At 44.1% G+C, this 14,151-nt stretch overlaps 1 protein-coding gene across 1 annotated transcript in view; it reads right to left on the bottom strand.

Annotated features, from left to right (window-relative positions):
• Positions 1-12,090, bottom strand: part of LOC131889921 (talin-1-like) — a 25,772-nt gene extending 13,682 nt beyond the window's left edge. Inside the window, 8 exon segments of the mRNA XM_059239150.1 lie at positions 2,577-2,616; positions 3,642-4,068; positions 6,167-6,335; positions 7,607-7,877; positions 7,945-8,263; positions 9,545-9,709; positions 9,776-9,879; positions 12,036-12,090. Of these exon segments, the coding sequence (XP_059095133.1) occupies positions 2,577-2,616; positions 3,642-4,068; positions 6,167-6,335; positions 7,607-7,877; positions 7,945-8,263; positions 9,545-9,709; positions 9,776-9,879; positions 12,036-12,075 (1,535 nt within the window). The 5' untranslated portion in view covers positions 12,076-12,090.
• Between the last annotated feature and the right edge of the window lie 2,061 nt (positions 12,091-14,151).

Genomic DNA, 14,151 nt, shown 5'->3' with positions numbered 1-14,151 from the left:
CCCGGATTGCCGCTGTGTAATCCCTAAGGGCATTTGCCGTATCTCTGGCAGCTCGGTTAGTGATATCCTCATTGCCTTCGGAGGCTGCAGTTATCAATTGAGCCACGGTTGAGCTCACAGATTTGCTCGTTGTGTTAAGAAGTAAAGTAGCGCTTTCCAAAGTCTCGCCTGGCATTGGTTTCAAGTTAAAAGTGGCGGCAGAGCTTCTGAACTCCTCAATTTCTTGCTGAAGAGAATCAATCAGATCCGCCGAGGCTTCAATCTCTAAAGCAGCACACACTTGGTGAGCCTTGCCAATGCACGATCTCAATTCTCGCAAGGCGTTATCCATTTGCTTAGATGAATTGGACAATTGCAATTGTGCCGCTTGATTGGACACAGTGGGCAGAGTCGATCTTGTGGACATGAGTAATCTAACAACGAAACCCAAAATATACCAATGAAACACTTGATAAACTTAACCCCACATCTCCGAGTCGTCATATAAAAAATAGTGAACTTACCTTGACGATGGCATCATGAATTGCTCCGCATTGTTTATCAAGTTTAATTGGGCCATGGCGCTATCTGGGTTCTGCATGGACATCTTGACGCCTTCCACCAGTCGGGGAATGACATCAGCCACACCCTTGCAACTCTCCATAAGTTCTTCTTGGGAGATGGAGTTCGTGTTATGGGCACCAACCCCTTGACTGGCAGCGATGCATTGGGTAGCAGTGGCTGCAGAATGTTTGGCCGCATTCTCCAGGCGCTTGATCATCTTTCGCTTGATGGTGGTACCTACAGCATTCTGGGTTGTGGTGCGGAGATGCTCGGCAGCTCGTTTCAAGGCCTCTTGGCTTTCCCTGTCATTGGGTCGGGAGGCACACAACTTTGCCGCTTCCACCATCTGCGAAGTGGCGTCCGCAAGGTCCTTAGCCGCAGACAAAAGTCGTTTCTGATTGGGTGGAATGGGTGGTTATGGATGAAGGAAAGAAAGAAAACCAACTTTGAGCATTCAGAAGTGTGTGATCAATTGAGATGTACAAATATGTACTTGTAACTTGATTGGTAGTGGTTTGGAGTTGTGAGTAGGTGAGTATGTGAATAAATGTTTGAAAGTGTCCTATTGGTGAAAATTAATTATATTCAGAATATTATGCTCTTTTCGCTAATAGCACAAGCAACAAGCGTTCAACCAGTCGTACCCTATGTCCATGATGTTTCCCAGCACACACAGGATAGAAAGTACAAGATTATTGTAAAAAGTGAGAAGGTAAGTGCAAATAAACCATGGTTTATTGTAACATTAGGTGTGTTTAAGTTACTTCAAGAATTTAGGCATTAATTTCCGACATTCTCATAAAAAGAGTGTCGATTCATCTGACGCCTGCTTTCAAAAGCGGAGCTCTCAGACGTTCGAAAGAGCACAGGATCGTTAAGAGAAGCGGTTTCAAAACTACTTAAGGCCGAAGTGAAATTAGTGCTGGAAGTTGTTTCAGGTGCATATTGCCATTGGAGGCTTTCAGTGCTTGAGAAACGACTTGGGCTAGCATTGATTCTGGTCTGGCTGATGTTGTTGTTGTTGTTGTGGCTGTACATATAGTGGCTGTTGTTGTCATAATGGTGTTTGGAAGCACCAACGGCCTGCAAGATTAGTTTTCAAAGGTCTTCTTCAAAGTCTTGGCCAGTATTGTATTATCTATACGTACGCCAATGTACAGAGGCGTGCAACTTGTTTAAGTACCAATTGATCTATGATTGTACGGACCCTTAGACAATAATAAGATAATATTTGTGTCATTGCATGAAAGATTGGGCAGAATACGAGTCAACTGAATAAAAGAAAAGTGTCAAGAACAATTTGAGCCTTGAAATCACAAATTATAGGTCACTTGGTACTTCTCAGTGATATTGTTTTCAGACAATGAAGAAACATGTTGTCGCTCTTGATCTGGTAGCGTCATTACGAGAGTCTAGTTAGTACCTGTAAATCGGAGTCCGATTGGGCTTCTGCTTCGCCTCTAATGGCTTGAATGAGCTCAGCTGTGGATTGAGCCAAGATCCTGGCCTGACGAACCATTTCACTCGAGTCATAACTGGCAATCAACTCGCCTGACGCGCACATGATTTGTTCCATGATGTCTGGAATCTTGTCGGAGTGGCCGTCCTTCACATGGTTCAAGAGCTCGTTCAGGGCTCTCGTGACGTCTTCGGCAGACTTGCCCAATTCCCTCAAAGACTGGTTGTCGTGACTGACATCATTGCAGGTGCTCACACAACCTTGCACGGACTTGGCCACTTCTTTGGCAGCCTCGACCAGTTGTTCTTGGCACATGGGATCAGATATGGTAGGGGCCACAACTTTGGCGCAAGCCACAAGTTGACTTGTTCCAAGTGCGCATTGCGTAGCGGCGCCAATCACCTATAAGGATTTGAACAATTTGATTTAGTGAATACTAGTGAATCGAGGTTGGAAACGTTTTAAGCGAGTGCTCGGCTAAAATATTTGTATACACTCACTCTGTTTTGAGTGGTCTGATTGGGGCATTTTGAGGCCACATTTTTGGCTTTGAGGACCAAAGCCGCAGTTGTATTGGCAACGGCCTTGGCCAGTCCTAAAAGGATGTCTTGCCGCTCCTTGTCCGCCACTTCCTCTTCGCCAATAGTGTATAGCACGCGATGGGAGGCGGATCCCACTTGACTGGCTGCGGTCAGCATATGTTGTCTTGGCTCTCGGGATTGGGGCTCGGTGGCAGCCAAAAGGTCAGTGAAGGCTGTACACAAGTTGCGAGCGGCACCCATTAGATCGTCTCCGTTGGCACCTTCATCATCCATGAGAGCAGCCAACATTTGGACGCCCTTGGCCATTTCCGGGAGGTTATTGGAAATCATGTTAACAGCCGCTCCCACCGCATTATGATCGGTCTCGTCGCCTTGGCCGGTCAAAGTGACCATTTGGGCGGTAGCAGCGTTCATAGCCGAGACTTGGGAGTGAATGGTCTGCTTATTAGTGGTCTTTTGGGTCTCTTTCCATCGGTACGAGGCTGGATCATTGCCCAAGGAAGGCAGAGTGGCCTTCTGGTTCAAGAAGCCTTCTGCCCTATTGATGGATTCTTGTCCATGACTGATTGTAGAAACCAAGGCACGTTGTGGCCCAGACAACTGGATTTCAGTAGGATACTTGGCCTATATGTGGAGGAAAGAACTTTATGAGTAAAGTCGTATTTTGCTAGACAAGCTTGGGTGCTCAAATCTTACTTCATGGAGAGTTCCATTAATCCAAACTGGAAAGAGCAGCAATGAAGAAAGAAATAGAGAGAAAGGGAAGGGTTGTGTTAGTGGAAAGTCATAAAAGGAAGTTATATATTTGGGGAACCCATTGCAGATAATGTAGAAATGAGCAATAATTTACAACCGAGAGAGAACCCAGGCACAATGAATCATGAGATGAACCAAAGTTTTAATTACCCCATTCATGGCATGTCCACTTTCAGATGAGCCATTGTATTGGGAGCTATACTGAGATTGTTGTTGATTCTCACGAATATCCAAAGTCCCACCTAAACCAAAGTCATAATAACCAAAAAACACAAAATCATAAGTACAGAAAATAAAAATAAAAAAACTGGCGAGGCCAAAGTCGGGATCATTTTGCATACCTCCTGAATTTCGCAGAACGCCGGGCTGGGCCAAATTACTTTGCTCGGCCTTTTTGTAATTGGTTCCTGGCAAACCAACCATCGTAATGGCTCTCCCTGGAGTGACCAGCTCCTCCTCCATGGCCTCTTCTTCATTGCCGTCGTCGCCAATATGCTCGCGACGCTGACGGCGCTTCAGGATGATGTCGATATATCCAGCGATCAGTTGAGAGATTTGCTCGCCTTCACTGGTTTGGACGGAGTAGTATTGGTCTTGGTAGTCGCCAAAATCTAGCGTGAACACATTGGGAGAGGCTGCCCAACGACGAACGGTTGTCAAAGGCCAGGTCTTTAATATTTCCTTGGTCTTTTCATCCAAACGGAGCACCGAATCCTTGGTCACTCCCAAGAGACGAGGAACCAAGCGATTGCGGCCTCTCATTTTTTCCTGCAAAAGTTAATACAACTACTATTGGTTATTGTGCTTTGAATCACGGTGGGATAAGAGCAGTTATGGTGGGATGGAAGGAAATCTTTGGTTCGATAGGGGTGCAGATTTCGTGACTGATCGAAGTCTTCTGGGTTTTAAATCATTTCGAGCCTTTTTTCCCTCTTCGAGCAATAAAACTCCCCTTTCGAAACATGTCTCGAGGATAGTTGTGAACTAGGTACGTTCGTACACTGTGGAGTTGAATGCCATTACTCTGGCGGCTTAGCTCTTTGACGATGTTTTTTTTACAGCCCCTGACGACCAAAGAGATCTCACGCGCGCCAAAAAATTGATGGTTTTATTCAAATGAACTTTTCTCTTTGTTCATCTGCACAGAGATCTCAGCGAGCTATCGTGACATTCTTACCCCAACACAGAGTAGCATTTTTGATTTCAGCATTACGAATTCAAGGCGAGATATCATTTCAAATTCTCCCTCCTCGATTGGTGAAAAAGTGAAAAGGGAGCTTACGATGAGATGAGGAAAAGAGGATCTAGATCAGATACATTCAATAGAAAGACCCTCTTCCATTTATAAATTACACATTTCATGTCGTTTTTACGACACGTCCGATGAAGATGACACAAAAAAAACTCTCTTTCTATTCGAGTTCGTCTGGGTTTTATCAGTCGTTCTTGGAGTGATTAATGACGACAGTCCACACCAAAGGAAACGACTTCCATATCGAGACTTTGTCCAAGAAGGAGTCTGGACTCGAAAATGGGGGTACAAAATATTTCGATGATGGCTCTTTTTAGTTGAGATTGTGGTTACTTGCGGTCCGTAGTGGATTAGTTCGTTGCTATTTTGCAGCCAATCTGCTAATAGCATCATCTCATCACAAAAACCGTTCCCGTCGCATTTAATCCTCTTAAGCTAAGCCATGAAAGAAGACTCGAGCTATGGAAATGAAACCATCTCTCAGTTTGTCAATCAAAGGGGTCAACTCAGTTGCATTACAAAGCACAAACATCTTCCACTACAACTGTCTAAGAAGTAGCTTCCCTCATGACATTTCATTAGCGAACAGCAAACTATTCATATATTCATCTTTTTTCTTCATATTGTGCCTTGTTCTTATTTAGTCCTGTCTGTCTCCTTGTGTTGAGCACTCTTTAGATTAGCTTCCTTTCATCCTCACTCGGTTTTCATGGTGTACAAGCAAACACCACTCCTCGAGAGAGTGGATCTCACTTGTGGTTAAACAGTCCCAAAGGAACTATTGTCAACTAATTCCATAGGGACCACCACATGGGATCACTGCTCGATAGAATCTGGGGAGCAAATCTCTCCAATCCTATTTAGCCATATTGGAACAGGACAGGAGGCTGGACTCCCAAAGATTCGCATCTCTTGTAATTGAGTCTAATTTAGGCACCACCCACCAGCTTCTTCTTCCCTCAGTTCGTGTTGGCACTAACAATAAAGTTTGTCATTTTTTCCCCTGTAAAACATGGTGGCTTGGTTCGTTGCTCGAGACCTCCCAAAATGGGTTTGATCCAGCCAAAAGATACGAGAAATTGACCCATAAAAGTACGTATCTCTCACTCTGTCCACTGTTCTGTGGAGTTGGAATAATACACCCATCTCAGCCGAGGGGGTAATTGCTCCTACAATCTCTCTCTCAGAAGAGCTGGCGTTTACTATGTAGCATGTCCGCGTACTAGATAGATGTGGCTCGTGGAGAGGGATGCTATCTTTGTTGGGTATCATGGCTGTCTCTTCCGTTTCTCTCTCTTTTATGGAGAGGGCAAGAACTACAACAACGCATTGGTATTTGGAACGTGGAACACGCGCATTCCCCACGTCCCACTTAGAGAGTGCTTTTGTGTTTGTTCATTTGGCCGAAGTTAGAGGGGTTGGGGCATTGACGAAGAAGTAGGATGAGAAACATGAAAAAAACCCGCAATGAATTGCAACATCTTCATTTCCATTTGTTTTCAAATCCCCAGAGCGCACAACTATTTCATTGATTTCAGATGAGAGAGCTCTTTACTGTGTGTAGTTGAGTCCAAACGTGTCCAAAAGTGAATGATTTGCTTTAGCGGCACTTACCTTAACCAGGAAGAAGTGAACGCCGAATGTTGGGAGTCCACGGGCCAACTTGACGTACTTGACTTTGGCGTCGATATCGGAGACACCAAAGAGCTTCTTGTGCTCTTGGAAGATCTTCTTCTCGATCTTGTTGGCCTTCATGTACGATTGAGGCAGGAACTCTCTCAAACTAGAAACGAAACCAAAAGAAGGAAAATAATAACGAGCTCGACAGGGAACTTGTTTTTGTCTCAAATGACACCCACGAACTGAGAGAAAGACAGTTCGAGTCAAAGGATCTGGCCAATTGGTTGCTTGTCTCTGGGTGTGTGTTTCTCTATTTAGATGGCCAAAGCTCTCCTCCAAACCCGGAAAAGCCCTTTTATGAGTGGGGTATTGTATGCAGTACCCGTTGTGGTGGTATCTAGAGAGGTTCTGGAAATTGGGCAATCTGGGGACCCAACCGATTCCCTGGACTCACCAAGAGAACCACAACTAGCTTCGAGGGTGCTCTATTTATTTATTCATCATAATGTTCAGATTATGTGGAGGAGGCTCATTGAAAGGATGATTAAAATGTTTTCTTTCCCTCTTGTTATCCTGCTCATTGTTTCTCTTGATGGTTATGTTTCTCTGTCATTACAAAAGCACACGCCCCATTGAGCTCGTAGCAAATTAGAACTTTTTCAAGAGGGCTCGGTGTACCCTAGTTGTGGTTTGGCATTGACAGTATGATAGTTCAATATTTAAAGAAAGACCATTTTAAGTAAGGTGATAAATTGGAACACCTCTGCTCTCCTGCCAAAACGGGAGCGTGGAATAGATCTATTTGAACAAGAAAAGGATCCACTCGGGATAGAGAAAGCTCCGTTGATATGTTGGATACTTTTACATCTCTCTCCTTCTCTCTTATTTCTCTTCTTTTGGCTTTTACTGCAAAAAGGGGTCTGAGTGGATGTTGGCCAGAGTGAATTATGGATCTCTCGTTTTCACAAAAAGACATTCGCTCTGCACCCCACCTCTCGTATTGCCCCAAGTCCCCACTATTATGGTAGAGGGGAACAGAGAACGAGAGAGAGAGACAGAGAGAGAGAAGAGGAAAATCTCGGAGAGAGAGAAGTGGAACAAGCACTCGTGGAAACCACAGTGAGCGTCCCTCGGCAGGCAAGCAATGACTTATTCGCAGAGATAGAAATAAATAACCCGTGAATAACCCGGAGTGAAAGGACCGAGCTTCGATTCATAACTCCCACTTGGATGAACTTTCTCATCTTGTAGTCCTCCCCCCCTTCCACCTCCTCTCCCCTTTTCCTCATTCCTTCGCTCGCCCTCCAAGTTGTTCCATAGTTTTTATGACTTCATTCAGGTAGGAATGAATTCATTGGCCGGAAGATACGACCCTCGGGCCAATGAGTATTGCGAACGATTGAATTCGAATGCTTAAAGCAAACTAGTACTCACTCGAATAAGCCAGGCTTGTGACTTTGTTCCTTGTGATCTCCGTATTGGATCTGAGCCTGAAGAGCGGCAAATTGGACCGCGTCGTCCATGCGAACGGGATGGGTTCCATCTAAGATAGCTTCTTTGGCTTGTTGGTAGAGTAGATTGAGTTGGACGGGATCTCGAGAGTCGATGTTAGCGTCCGAGTAGAAGTACTTCCTCTTCAGGAGGAGAACTTCAGCTTCGCCAATACCTTGTTCCCTCAGTGTGCTTCCATGAGACACCCAGTTAACTGGAATGGAAAATGGCGTGTTTATTGGATTGTTTCTATGTGGGAACAGTTTGGCCTAAATTCTTACCTCCATCCTCGGTGTTCAGTTGACGCTTCAACTCTTCCATTTTAGGGTCGATTTCTTTTTCGCCCTCTTTGTATTTCTTTCGAAGAGTCATGGTTCCGCCCAAGGTTCCAAATTTATTGGTGGGAATAGCTTCTTGATTCTCATCAGGCTTATCCCAAACCAAGGAGTATTCGTCATGGTTGGTGATCCCAATTTTGGTGCAAATAAGAACCATGAGGTTACCCACATTTTGGGAATCGTCCACCATTACAGATTTCACCGTACCGTCCAGCATGCGGACTTTGAGGAGCCGCATTTTGCGGCGATATTCCAAGTGGTCCTAAAACAGCAAATCTCACCATTTTCAATGGGGCACATATACCGCTCCATGAAGCCGATAATGTTTTATATTCCCTCTTCAGCACCTTCAAGGAAAATGGGACATGAATGTCAGAGCGGATTACAGGAGAATTATGACATGTCTCCCTAATTCTCAGCTGTTCAAAGTAGTTGAAGTGAAACAAATCTCGAGCCTTGGCAAATTTGTTACCATTCGTGAAGCTGAATATCTTCCGCTTATTTTGTTCGTCTCCACAATCTCTCCCTCCTTCTTTCGTTCTTTCATTCTACTTCCTTCGCCAAGATCCAGCAAGATTCGAGAGTTCCCTGTTCCCGTTTCTCTTTCTTTCTCTCCCCCTGACTTCTCGTCTGGAAACACTTCCGGGTTACATTTGCAAAGCTAGGACAATGAAGGCAAGAAGAATTTTTCACCCCATCTGGTCGCCTGAGCACGACCCATCTTCATTGCCTCCATTCGATCCATCAGCTCAAAAGAGCACACAGGAAAGAGAGACTAAAGTTGTTCCCCATCTCTCTCTCTCTCTCTCTCTCTCTCTGGAAGGGGACGACCGAGTTCTCTTTTGCAAGAGCTCGGGCGTTCCAACAATCTGAAAGTCATCCATTAATCCCCCTAGTAAACGCAAACATAAACAGGTTCATGGGTTTTCCTTGGCCCAATCCAAAGTCTTCTTCCCTTCAGCCTCTCTCGTCCCATTTTTGGATCGAGCGGCGGAAGCCTCGCCAGTGGCGCCATCTGCGCCCTTCGAATGGAAGAGACGAGAAGGGCGTGAAGAAAGGCGCCAAAATCCCGCTCGCTCTTTGGACTCGAGCGAAAGTGACCAGATAGAACTAGCTCCTATTTACGATGTAGGGGCGAGTCATCTCATTTAAGATTATTCATTATTGGGACGAAGAGGGACGAGGGAAGTAGTAACCATGAGTGCTTCTACTTCGAGATGAGATGTTCATCAATCATAACTGATACAACGGAATAGAAAAAGAACCCAATGGAGCGCCATCCATTCCCGAGGAAGAACCCCGACCGATTGTATTCGCCGCGTGGATTGAGGATGGCACGTTTAAAGGCAACGCAAGACCAACTTGGTCCGCCATTTTCATTACCAAACTGAGACAGAGCACTTCGTAATTGAGACCCTGGTTCTTGGATCTTTTGTTCCTGAAAAAACCTCGCCCTTCTGATGAGACTCCCGAGCTACACGCAAGGCGAATTTGGGCCTATCTCTCATGCGATACAACTGAGAATTTAGAAATTTGGACTTACATTGTCGCGAAGAAGATAATGTTCTAGGGCTTTCTCGGGCTCCAACCAGACTCCTTTCTTTGGGTCCTCATCTTGAAGAAATAATCCATACTGATTGGGATTACCAAGGTTCTTGATTTCCGCCACTCTTTCACGAATCTGAGCGCATGCGTCCAAAACAAGGGCCTGTAAAACAATGTTTTCATGAAAAATAAAGGTCCATGTTTTGGCATGAAATATCGCGAACCGAACCTGAGGGTGAAAGGGGATGGTTTTCCGGACCAGTTCCACCTCTTGCCCACGCTCATTTTTCTCGACAATGGCGATTCTGAGTTTCAACTCGGCCATGTTGATTGCTGAAATTTGAAGAGCAAAAGCCAGTCATTATTTTTAGTAAATAAATAGGTTTATTTTGCGATAAGCGATCGGGTTGTCATTTTTGTTAAAACCAGACCCTTGGCAAATTCGATCATTGACCGAAGCATCACCTCGTAACCTTAAATTAAACTAGTTAATTGTAATCTCTGTTTCAATTTTAAGTGGCTCTGTAGCCTTTTCCATCTTATAATCACTTTATCTAAATCATTAAGTATTATCTGCATCTAATTAAGTTGCAACTTTTTTTTGACGTTTTAGCCCATATTTTGCCCCGATTTTATGACTAACGAGGAGAACTTCAAAATCCGTTCATAGATAGTCAAGCTTCAGTGGACTCAAAATCAAGTGAAAATTAGGGACCAAAGTAGCCAAAGCAAATTCAAAAATTTTTATGCTCTACTTTTACCAATCAATATTTGCCCTTATCATATTCTAGAAACATGATTTAACTGTATGATAGATACAAAACGTCAGAGGCATCATAAATGTTTCGTCAGTTTCCAAAACAAACAAAATATTTGATGGAACTCTTTCTGCAATTACATTAGTCATGGTTTTATCTTCCTTCTGCTTAGGAAGAATTAAACATCGAATAATAAAAACTTGTAAAGTTTAGAAGAAATAACCTACGTTTAAAGTTCATTGAATTGCTGCAGCATCTTTACCAGTCACGACTCAAAATATACTGATGGTATTACAATTGTAGATCTTTCGAAAAAAAACCCTTCACCCATACGGCAAATTCAAGCTTCCTTGCCAACAGGCGTAATCTTAAAATTCATTTCATATTGGTACATTAGACTGATACTACCTATTTTAATAATATTTCGGACATATTGACCTCAAAATATCCATAAAAGAACACACAAGATCGAAGGGTTTGATTTTGGTCTTCAATACTACATAAAAGTATTCGTTTCGCAGTGGGAGAAAGCTAAGTTTAACAACGCTTTCATTTTGCCCATTTGAAACCTCGTTTTCATTTCGGACAAATGTGCCCAGATCGAAGACGACTACTTGAAAGCTTGCCAAAGTGCTAATCTTGGTGAACGTGTGCATTAATCACCGCTCAAGGGAAGCTAGCCACCAAATGAACTAGTTAGTAATCGTAATTTGGACAATTGGAAATGCAAAAACAAAGATTAGCAATTGAAATCACCGCCGAGCCAAAAGAGCACTCCTCCACTTTTGGGGCTAATGCATATTTTCTCTTCAGGCTGCATTTTTTTCTTCTTTTTTTTGGTTTTTCACGGGCTTTTCTAACCGCTACAGGGAATGTAATCCCCAGTACTATTAAAATGAAAGATTATAATTCGTCTATTTATTACCTTTCAATTTTTATATGATATTTGGTCTACCAACGAATTTGAGTTGGCAGACCGAGCTAATCCTTGAATGTAGGGTTGATCTGAAATGCTATCTAAAAATTTGTCCAAGTCTGACTTGAAAGATGCTACCGGATCAACAAGGCCTACGTATTCCTTACGGATATTAGAGGGAAGCAAATTAAACAATGAAGGAGCCCGAGAAAGAAGAGATGTGGACTTCATTGTTCGAACTAGCCTGGATTCTCGAAGACTTGAAGGTGCTCTCAAAACGCACATTAAGCCTCTACGGTCACTAGAATTGACCCTAAACCCTGGGTTGGGACAAAGCTCATGGATACTTTTGAAAACGTACAATATCAGATACCTTTCGTACCTTCTCTGAGTACTGTACAATCCCAACCGTTCTAACCTTTCCCAATACGAGAGCTCTCTCATTCCTGTGATGTTCCTAGTGAAACATCTTTGGACTTACTCGACCTTTTGCAAAAATTTTGAGAGATTACAACAGAGAGACATTCAAATTCAACGAAGCTATGTCTAATTTCTGATGCAGTTAATTCGGACTGTCTTTTACGAAGAAAACCATGCGAACGTAGTGAAATATTTGAGTAGTTGGATCTGCTTGAAACATTAAGACAGATTTTCGAAAGGAGACACCGTGAGACCGATCGGGATGTCATCTTTAAACAAGACAAGGAACAAATGTCGCTAAAATGAGAGCGCTGATCAAATCTCAAATGTAGGCTTCCAGTCGCATTCAAAACAGGGCTCGAATCAAACAAAGTCTTAAGAAATGATGGCCATACCTTCAAAGAATCTGGGAACAGTTGAAGGAGTCGAGTCCATGATGATGATTATTGGCTAGACGTGTCCGTCAGTCTCTTTTGGCGCCTTATCCAAAGTCCATGAATCCCATTAACCCAAAAACAACAAGACACGACAACAATGATGGGGAATCATTGTACCATGTCAAGAGGAATCGAGCTTTCTTCTTGGTCTTGTCAATGAGCCACTTGGAGAGAATAAGTGCCATGATCCGAAGAGATCCAAAGATATCCGCAGAGTGAAGAAGGCGCAGAAGATACAGATGACGAGGAGGAACTTCCGATGCCGGTAACTTGCCAAGTTGAGATATCGTCGAGGAATGGTCCCCAGATGAAGATGTTCCCTGGTTTTTACCTCCTCCTCCCTTTTTTCCCCCCCCTCTACTTTCCTCCATCCTCGTTGCCCTGTGCTCAAATTCGGGGTCTCTCACGAGATCAGGAACAAGAAAAACCGAGCGAGATGCTCCTCTCCTTTCTCCGCCGAGCTCCAAGACCAATCATACCGTTCCAACATAGGCTAGGGGACACGCCTTTGTTCCCTTTTGGGGACCAGGGATCACCGCCAAGGAGGACGGGCCAACCTCATTGATCGCAGAACTTCTTGGCCAATGAGAGTGGGAAAGCATCTGTCAGCCTCCTCCACCGTCGGAGCATTTGAGCATTCGCCTTCTCGCCATCGCCACTGGTTCTCAAAAGGATCACGAGGAAATGCGAGACTTGGAGGAGCGGTCGTAAACGCAGAATTTCAACCAGACGACGCTACTACGTATATGTATAGAATTGATCAACTCGAGTTCGAGCCTGGCAATCTCTGCACTATCTCAAAGAAAACTGAAATTATCAAAGCCAAAGGCCCTTACTGATATGGGATAAAATTCTTTCCCTTGGGTTGGTGCGATAGCTATCTCGTGCTTTTGATTACAATCTAAGAGAAGTGGCTCCCTTTAGAAACAAGGTGGTCCAAGATCGAATGCTAGCCTTTGCCACTCCTTCAGTATTCCATTAGTTGTCGAACACAACGAGCCCTTTTTACGCAGCTAAGGGTGAGGAAAGTCTCGACTGGACGTGGACCCTGGATTTTGGGTCCCTGTGATCCAGGACCACTGCCTTTGAGACAAATAACAATGCAATCGTCCTGACATATCTAACAAAAAGTTATGTCCACACTTCCGTGGGGATACGTAGATGTGGCGAGGGATAGTCAGTAGTGCGCTTGGATGGGCCGAGATGATACCCGAACACTCGGGAAAATGTCTCGTGATTGAACTTCTGGCTCGCCGTCAGCCAGCCGCTGGCCAGAGCCAGTGAGCCTGGAACCACTCACAAAGAGATGACATCTTCTCTTGGCTCAATCCAGAAAGATTTCTGGGCATTGGAACAAAGACAAGCGAGGGGGAAAAACTACATCGACGGAGTTTGTGGGCAAAGCGGAAAGGGGAAAATTGTCATCTTGTGAGGGAAACTTTTGGGGGTTTGGCGTTTGCTTCAAGTTTGATGTGGGCGAATGCTGACACGGCCGTCCTTAAATCAATGACGGATTTGGAGCGTGAAACGCAAGCGGCCAATCCATTTTCTTGTTCTCAACTCCTTGAAATGCAATATTCGCAACGAAAGCGGAGGGATGTTCATATTTGGCTTGATCTTTGTCCTTGCTACTGTAATATGTAACTAAAGGATGTGGGTCCATTGTGGACAAGCATAGATCGTGTTTAAGCTTAAGAACTTTTTGAACTCCTTTTCCGAGGGATCGCCAGCCAGGACCCATCTCATTGATGAGAGCCACGTGTCTTGGGACAAATGGTCACGTGACCCTCTACGAGAATATCAATCTCAAATCATCAACTCCATTGCAACCGACTCCCCATCCTTCGAGAGCCAAATAGTCACCCTTGGTGATCGCTCAATGAAGAATATATGCACAGGGTACGAATACAACATTTACTTTGGGACTTGTCTTGTCCTTTCGTTTGATGGTTGGAGATAATGATTTGATGATGCTCTTGGATTGCGGGAATGCATAATCGACTGTTTCCTGCCTAATGCTCACTACTGTTAACCAAGCCCTGTGATTATTTTTCCACTCTGATAATTTTGCATT

Source organism: Tigriopus californicus, chromosome 1, assembly GCF_007210705.1.
Source record: "Tigriopus californicus strain San Diego chromosome 1, Tcal_SD_v2.1, whole genome shotgun sequence".
Classification (NCBI taxonomy): domain Eukaryota; kingdom Metazoa; phylum Arthropoda; class Copepoda; order Harpacticoida; family Harpacticidae; genus Tigriopus; species Tigriopus californicus.
The sequence above is the reverse complement of the archived record's forward strand: the minus strand, read 5'-3'. Positions and strand labels throughout refer to the sequence as shown.